Source organism: Stegastes partitus, unplaced genomic scaffold (assembly GCF_000690725.1).
Source record: "Stegastes partitus isolate 25-593 unplaced genomic scaffold, Stegastes_partitus-1.0.2 Scaffold1222, whole genome shotgun sequence".
Taxonomy (NCBI): Eukaryota; Metazoa; Chordata; class Actinopteri; family Pomacentridae; genus Stegastes; species Stegastes partitus.
The window spans coordinates 204,921-212,885 of record NW_007578953.1 but is presented as its reverse complement, the minus strand read 5'-3'; the positions used below and the strand labels follow the sequence as shown (position 1 = coordinate 212,885).

The 7,965-nt window shown below is 40.5% G+C and overlaps 2 protein-coding genes across 7 annotated transcripts in view; both read left to right on the top strand.

Moving 5' to 3' along the window:
• The window catches only part of hdgfl2 (HDGF like 2), a 9,402-nt gene extending 5,119 nt beyond the window's left edge, over nucleotides 1-4,283 (top strand). Inside the window, exons 10-16 of the mRNA XM_008297464.1 lie at nucleotides 456-589; nucleotides 689-756; nucleotides 876-946; nucleotides 1,052-1,153; nucleotides 1,568-1,724; nucleotides 1,855-1,972; nucleotides 3,085-4,283. Coding sequence (XP_008295686.1) covers nucleotides 456-589; nucleotides 689-756; nucleotides 876-946; nucleotides 1,052-1,153; nucleotides 1,568-1,724; nucleotides 1,855-1,972; nucleotides 3,085-3,184 — 750 coding nt within the window. The 3' untranslated portion in view covers nucleotides 3,185-4,283. The remainder of the gene's footprint in view (nucleotides 1-455; nucleotides 590-688; nucleotides 757-875; nucleotides 947-1,051; nucleotides 1,154-1,567; nucleotides 1,725-1,854; nucleotides 1,973-3,084) is intronic.
• A 2,044-nt stretch (nucleotides 4,284-6,327) lies between these two features.
• Nucleotides 6,328-7,965, top strand: part of ap3d1 (adaptor related protein complex 3 subunit delta 1) — a 31,640-nt gene continuing 30,002 nt past the window's right edge. For all 6 annotated transcript variants that reach the window (XM_008297461.1, XM_008297457.1, XM_008297460.1 and 3 more), the window contains exon 1: nucleotides 6,328-6,656. In XM_008297461.1, the coding sequence (XP_008295683.1) occupies nucleotides 6,561-6,656 (96 nt within the window). In that variant the 5' untranslated portion in view covers nucleotides 6,328-6,560. The remainder of the gene's footprint in view (nucleotides 6,657-7,965) is intronic.

Genomic DNA, 7,965 nt, shown 5'->3' with positions numbered 1-7,965 from the left:
TTGTGGCTGAGTCTGAGAGGAGCATCAAATGGGCTCTATTTCAATCAGCTCAGAGGAGTCAGCAGCTGCAGTCAATCATAATCACTCACAAGAAGTTCAGAGGCCACTAAAAAAAATCTGATTACACAGCTTCCTACATCACCAAAACTGATCATTCTAGTTGCTGTGGGTGTGTTTTTGATCCAGCAGATTTTCTTGTATTTTAAAAAGACCAATAATAAATCTATGAAAGAACCAAAATACATGTTTTTTTTGTGACAAAGGGTTTCAAGGATTCCATCACAGAAAAATCAGACTTATAGGAGTCACTGGAAACTAAAAACTGCCATTAATTACAGAAACTTTTGTTCACGACCGTAAAGCGAGAACATGTTTATCTGAGTACACTTTACTTTATTTGAAGTAATCGGATTACAGCTGACACACGTAACTTCTGGTGCTTTTCCCGTCAACAGGTGAAGAAACCATCCAAGAAGCAGGACAACCAGAAGAAGGCGAGAGGAAAGAAGGAGAAGGAAAGGAAAGAGCGAAAGGAGAAGGAGCTGAAAGAGAAGAAAGCCAGACGGTCAGAAGAGAAGTCCAGAGCGAGGTGAGCGCACAAAGGGGAGCAGACTGCAATATGCAAACCTCATTAGGAGGAATCATTAAAAATGGATGCACACAGATCACTGAGTTTCCTCTCTCTCAGGTCTAAGCCGGAAAAACCCAAACGCAAACCGGAGAGGCCGCCGGAGAAGAAGGTGGAAAAGAAAAAGGGTCAGTCGCACTCACTGCTCAAACCGTCACTGATCAGTCGTTGTCTGGAAGTTTATTTATACGAACTGAAACCGAGCAACACTTGTAATTAAGTACAACATGTTTACCTCCACATGCAGAGCCGTCACCAGAGGAAAGGCTACAGAAGCTCCACACAGATATAAAGTTTGCACTTAAAGTGGACAACCCAGTAAGTAAAATCCACACATTCAGGTTAAATACAGCCTCCCTTCAGTCTTTGATGTTTTAATGCCGGCATGAAAACTCACTTTTTATGTGTTTGCGTGTTTCCCAGGACATAGAGCGATGTCTACAAGCACTGGAAGAGCTCGAGGCCGTGCCCGTCACCAGCCAGATCCTCCATAAAAACGCTGAAGTTATTGCCACACTAAAAAAGGTGCAGTTTCTCGCTCGGCTGTGCTTCATCTTTATGTGAACACCTCTTGCAGTGAACTCCACACGCTCGACATAATGGACAGAAATGTGCATAAACACAAAAGCTATCTTTGTAATGTGCACTGCATGAGCTTAAAACCAAATCAGGGTTGTTTTCTGACAAATACATGAAAAAAAAAGTAAAGTGAGGTCTCTGAGTTTTGAGGATTGTTGGTAAATCCACTAAATATAATGATAGATTCTGATATTTATGAGTTTACCTGGTCTGGTGTGTTTTATTTTTGCATGCAAGTCATCATTCACTCAGATGTGAGGTGCGTTTACAAGATGTTAACTGTGTTGTATTGAGTGTACGTCTTGCATATCGTCTCCGTTCTCACTGCCTTTTTCTGTGTTTTTGTTCTGGACTCTGTAGATCCGGCGGTACAAAGCCAGCACTGCAGTCATGGAGAAAGCGAGCGACGTCTACAACAAGTTAAAACTTCGCTTCGTGGGCAAAGGAGAGGTGATGGCTAAACCGAAAACAGAGAACAAGGAGCCAGAGGACGACGAGAAGGAGACACAGAACGCAGGTAGAAAGCCACCTTTTGGATTTGTTTCTGTGATCTGCGTTCTACAGCAGCTGTATTTCATCATCAGGCTGGTTTACTGGCTTTTGTTTGTCCTGCGCGCTCACATACGTCTGAATTGACCTTTTTGCAGATTCCACACCAGTGAATGGAGAATCGGAGCAGGAGAAGAACGACATGGAGGTCGAGGAAAAACCAAAATCACCGGCACAGGAGGAGAACAACGACGAGACCGCTTCGAGTCCAAACAGGTGAGCGTCTCGCATGAAGCAGTTCAGTATGACGTGTGCAAAGACGGGTGAGCTGAGGGCCGGGCTGCTATGAAACGAGCCTCAATCCAGAAATCATGAAGGTGGCTTTCTTTTAACCTCCTCGATCACCATGGCAACAGATGCTGCAGAGTTAACTTGCTCTGTTCAGAGTTTCAGATTTGTTTCCTGAACATTTGTAGCTGAGAGTTTTATCTGCAGACCTGTTGAGCTGCACGTTGCTAATCCGTCTGAACGAAGCCGTGCAGTTACAGCAGCTCAAACTGTCTGTTACCACACATACCTACAAGCATTCAGGTAGTGATGCAGAAAACTCAGAAATAGGTCTTTATGCTCAGTGCTGACTTGCTGCACAGCGCCGGTGCTGCAGCTCATAGAGCACCGATTAGAAAATTGATGAGTTCATTGGTTTTTACCACAGATAATATTCAATCAGTGGAAATAATATGACTCTGATTTAGTCAGAAACTAAAACATATCCTTCATTATGGGACAGCGTCAGACCTGAATGCACTTCTTTAACGTTATGTTTAGATGAATGAAGTTTAATTTTTAAAGAGCTCTAACATGCAGCTGTCGTGTTAGAAATAATCAGCTGCATTGGGAGTCACTGAGTGGTGAAATAAACATATTAGTTTATATGATTAACTGTTGTCAAGCTGCATGTCTCTCTTACATCATGTGCAACACTTTTAACATGAAGAACTTTTTATATTCAACAGCTCTCTATTATAGCAGCCTGTAGACTGAAGTAGGCAGCAGAGGGTCGGTCTGTTTTATGTGGAGGATGATGCCTTAAAGGCCTCATTTTATGTGAACCTGGACAGAGTCTGGGTTAACAAAGAAAGCTGATAACTACCACAGTGATACCGTCATCTCTGATTTAAGGTTTTGTTGAGCCAGATAACACAAACAAAGCCTGGATATGTTGATTTGTTTCGAGCCCTCAGGTGTCTTGAAAAATGAGTAAAACAAGGCTTTAGGTAGAAACAACAGCCTGCCATGTTAGAAATGTGACCCGTTTGTTAGCATCATGGAGCACACGTGAGCGTCGTTCCTTCAGTCACAGCAGCTGTTGTGTGTTTTGTCTTCAGACGGAGCCCAGACAGTCCAGCTGAGCAGCAGACACACACGTATGAAGAAGCAGACAACGCCATCTCCGCCGAGACGGAACCTCCGGCTGTAGAAAGCTGAAAGACCCTTAAACAACCACTGCAGTGGACCAAGTGCTAAAAGATGGTGGCCTCCGTTCGACGTCCTACTCCGCTCCAGCACACACACACACACACACACACACACACACCCACAGCGACTTCCTCCAGTATCTGTTACGTCACCGTTGGTGTTTTGGACATTTTGTACTTCGATGGTATCAAACCAGTTAGCCCCGTTTGGTCCACTATCCATCACAGCAACAAGGAAAGCTTCTTAGCGTGATAGTTTGTGGCGCTGCGCAGACGTCTTTGGTTTCTGAAACGTACTTTTTCCTTTTATACGACACTCTGCCCGTCCTGGATCCTCACCCCTTCCTCCCCAAACTCCTTCTTCTGGCTGCTTTCTTCGTTCTGCCACATGAACTCTTTTTTTTGTCGTTGTTGATCTTTCATACCGTATGTATATTGAATGATTACATTTTTAGCACTTCTAACCGGAGTCTAGGTCTGGGGTAGTATGAGATGAAACTTTAATGAACCTTGCGGGGAGGAAATCGGGAAGAAACTTGAGTCGTGCTGGTTAATTTCTTGCTTTGGAGATTTTGTGCAGCCCTTAACATCCGCCGGCTTTCATTTTGTTATGAAGCCAGCGAAACATCACAAAGGCCTCTTGTCTGTGTGTGGCGTTGTGAGAGTGGTAAAGTACTGTTTGTGAGTCTTTTATGTTAAGTATTTTTTTTTATTATCTGGTTCTTGATCCAGTTAATCCAGTCTGAAATGTAAAGAGTCACTTAAAACTGTTTTTCCACCTGAGGTCCACCTACTTTATTTTTTTTTATAGCCTTGTTTTCAGATAGTCACAGTTTTGTCTAAAATAATAATAATAACTGCTGTGGAGTTGAACACCGTGCACTCTCCTCTCCCCTAGTGTCTGCTTTCAGTAACTTGCATAATAAATGGAATAACCGTACACAGATTGAAAACTGCCCATAAGAAGCTATCGAGATCTCATGTAGCTGCAGCCTATTTTGACATTTTGCTGTCATGTGCATACAACAGGTGTTTTTAGTGCGATGTAAATTGGTAAAGCATTTCTATCACTTTGTTGAGACTTGAATAAAAATCTCAGCATGACTGTGTTTCTATCTCGTTTCCTTGTGTGGAAGAAAAGTGCTTTTAGTTTAGTTAGAAGTGTTGATTTAACAGAGTCATGTTAAGTCAGTGGTGTTCATGGAGCACATTTAAGGAGTGGAAACATAACAAAGGCATGAATTAACCCAACAAGTTCAAGTATTCAGGTTAAGACCCTGCAGCGTTATTTACTGCATGTTATGGATGTAACTGAATAATTTAAAGAATTAAAACTCCACAAAAATTCTATAAAATACAGCTTTACCTGACTGGAGTCATAATCCAAAGATGCTGCTGTGTTTTTATCTACAGAGATGAACCTAAATAAGGCTAAGACCTTATAGAAGTATGAAGAAGGTCAATGAGTAGATTAACCCAACTAACTGAAATATAAAGACTTACAAACTATTATATTCATTATGGAGATTAATGTAACTAATTTAAATATTATGAATAGGGCGCTATGATATTATTCATGGAGACTATCCTGACTAATTCTACTTATTAAGGCTAAGAATCTACAATATTAATAATAATAGAGATTAACCTAACTAATTCAAAATGTAAGGCTAAGCCCCACAATACTATTAGTTATAAAGACTAACCTAACTGATATACATATTAAAACTGAGACAGTACAATATTATTAATGCTAAATATTAACCTGAGTAATTGTTAATATTAAGGCTAAGACTCTACAGCATTAATATTTATAAGGATTAACCTAACTAATTTAAATTGTAAGGCTAAGATGCTACAATATTATTAATTATGAAGAATTACCTAACTGATATACATATTTAGGCTAAGATACAGTAATTAATTAATGATGACTATTAAGCAGACTAATATAAATATTAAGGCTGAGACTCATTAATCATGAAGACTAATCTAATTTAGAGCTAAAGTAAAGACTCTACAAAAACATACAGTACATAAAAAAGTCCAACAAATCCAAGAATTCTCTCGACTCCCAATGAGCAAGGTTTGTTGTTATTTTTTATGTTTCTTATTATAGTTTCATTTTTTATTTCTCTATAATTGTTTTTAATGCTGTAGAACCTTAGCCCTAATATTTAGATTTGTTATGTTAAGATCAATAATTAAGAACAATAAATGAATAGCATGTATTATAGTCAGGAAAAGTATTATTTTATAATGTTTTTGTTGGGTTTTAAACCCCTAATAATATCTCTAATATGTAAATTACGCAGATAAAATCCAATCACAAATATCACAATAAGGTCTTAACCCCAGTATTTAAGCTTGTACTTGTTTGATTTGTTTTCAACATGTTAGATTTTTAAAAATGGTCACCGAACTTCATTGCAATAATTTCTTAAAGTTCAGTCTTCTGTGTTTTGTCTGCAGCTGCTGCAAAACTCCTGACTGGTGCCAAAAATATAGAACCTGTACCTGCACCTCTACCTAGATAGATAGATAGATAGATAGATAGATAGATACTTTATTTGTCACCCAACAGATGGTGCTGGTACAATAAAACAAAAAATGTATTATTATTAATATTATTATTGTTATATTTATATATTAATTTAGATCCTGAGAACAAACTCTGTGTAGTGTTGGAGGTTAGTGAGTAACAGGAGATTTTTTTTTTTTGCAGTAGTTTCAGAACTTTGGAAGAAGCTTCCTCTTTCGATCCAGTGTTCCTCCCACATAGACATTAAAAAAAATCTCATGATGCATCTGGTTTTAATTCCTTTTTTTTGTAGCTGTTAATAGTCTTAATATTTTAGTATTTCTATTATTTTATAAATTGATCTTACAAGCTGCTACATTTTATTGTATTTCTTTATTATTATTTTTATTTTTTTAATTGTGCCAGTCTGATAAGTTGTGCAGAACTCTGGCTGTTGTAAACTCTCTGTATGAATAGTCTGACTGGTTTATTAAGGTGCTGCTTTAATCCGTGTGGTCCCGCAGCAGGCTGCCCTCTGAGGGGCCGGACTGGACCTTTAATTCCGCTCATTCCCACATGAGAAACTCGCATAATAGATCAGCATGTAATACTCCAGTCAGCTGACTCCAGACGCCATTTTGTCAGCCATTTCCTACACTGATCCATTGCCAGCGTCTCTGCACGGCACAGGACGCCCCGTCTGGCCTCCGCTTCAGCTGCCCGGGACTCGGTAAACAGCGGCGGACCCTGCACGCACGGTACCCGGGTGGATGAGACACGGTGTCGCGGGTCGCTCGGCTCCCACTAGACCTCCGCAAGGCGCTCGGCCCCCGCAGGACAGAAGCGGTACAAGTCGCAGACAGACATGGCTTTGAAGATTGTCAAAGGGAGCATCGATCGGATGTTCGATAAAAACCTCCAGGATTTAGTACGTGGCATTCGGAACCACAAGGAGGACGAGGTGAGCAGCGAGCAAACGCCTTCGGCCCAAGCGGTTTTCACTCCGTGTCCGTTTTTTTATTTATTTTTTTTTATCGGTGTTTGTTTGTTTTAAGCTAACACCAGCGGCGGCGGCATCCCCGTTACCGTTGACCAGCTAGCCGACGTTAGTGGCTAACGCTCGGTAAGTTACGGGTCGGCTAGCGTTAGCTCAGTCAGTCCCGCCGCTAGCTAGCAGCTCAGTCGGTTTCAGGAGAGAGAAGAAGAAATAAAAGAATCAAACAGCTGTCTGGGTGTTGATCCACCGCTGCGTTTATTACTGGGCTAGCTGGACTGTTAGCAACTTTAAGCTGTCAGGTTTAAAGCGAGCAGTGACAGCTAGCTAGCAGCCAGTTAGAGGAACCAGACCGCTAGATTACCAGCGTTTACCAGGAGATTACTACCCAGCATAACAACAGTTATACCCATCTGTGGCCTAAGTTATAATTAAACTAGTTCTTGCTACTAGTTTAAATGGTTTAAAGGACCAATTGGAGTCCTATAGTGCAGTTTTCCACTTGTTAGGAAGTGACTGCAGCCGCTGTTTGCTCACTGAAATGTGATTTAACGCATCAGGATGACTTGGTTTCATTCATTACAGTCTTTGGGATAATTACAGTCTGAGCTACACATACAGCCTAAACATCTGAAACCATAAGTTCACCTCTAACTATCAGTGTCATCCCTCATCGTGCTGTTATTCCTGCATTGTTTTACTGCTCTGTGTCCTTTAGTATAAGTCAGCCAGTTCTTTTTACGACTTGAACTGGTTTAAAAGACCAATTCAGGTCCTATAATGTAGTTTTCCACTTGTCTACCGGTGGTTGCAGCCCGTACATTCTGACTGAAATGCTTTTAATGCATCACAATGACTGGGTTTCATTCATTCCAGTCCTCGGGGTAATTGGGAAAGTGATCATTTTTCTATTTTATGCATAAAATCCAACTATTATTCGTGCCAATTGCAGTCTAAACAAGGATAATAGACGTAATTATAGCCTAAACATCTGAAACAACACTAAAGCATTACCTCTTATTGTCACATGTGCGCTTGTCGTCCCTGGTTATTATACCTGCAGTGTGTTGCTGCTCTGTGCCCTACATTACAACTAAAGCAGTTCTTTTTACTATTTGCTTAAAAGACCATTTTAAGGCATATCATGCAGTTTTCCACCTGCCAGAAAGTGATTTTTAGCCTCTACAGAGTGACTGAAATGCATTAAAATGACTTGACTCCATTCGTGTGGGTGACGTTTTTAAAGATAATAGTCCTTGGGATAATTGGAAAAGAG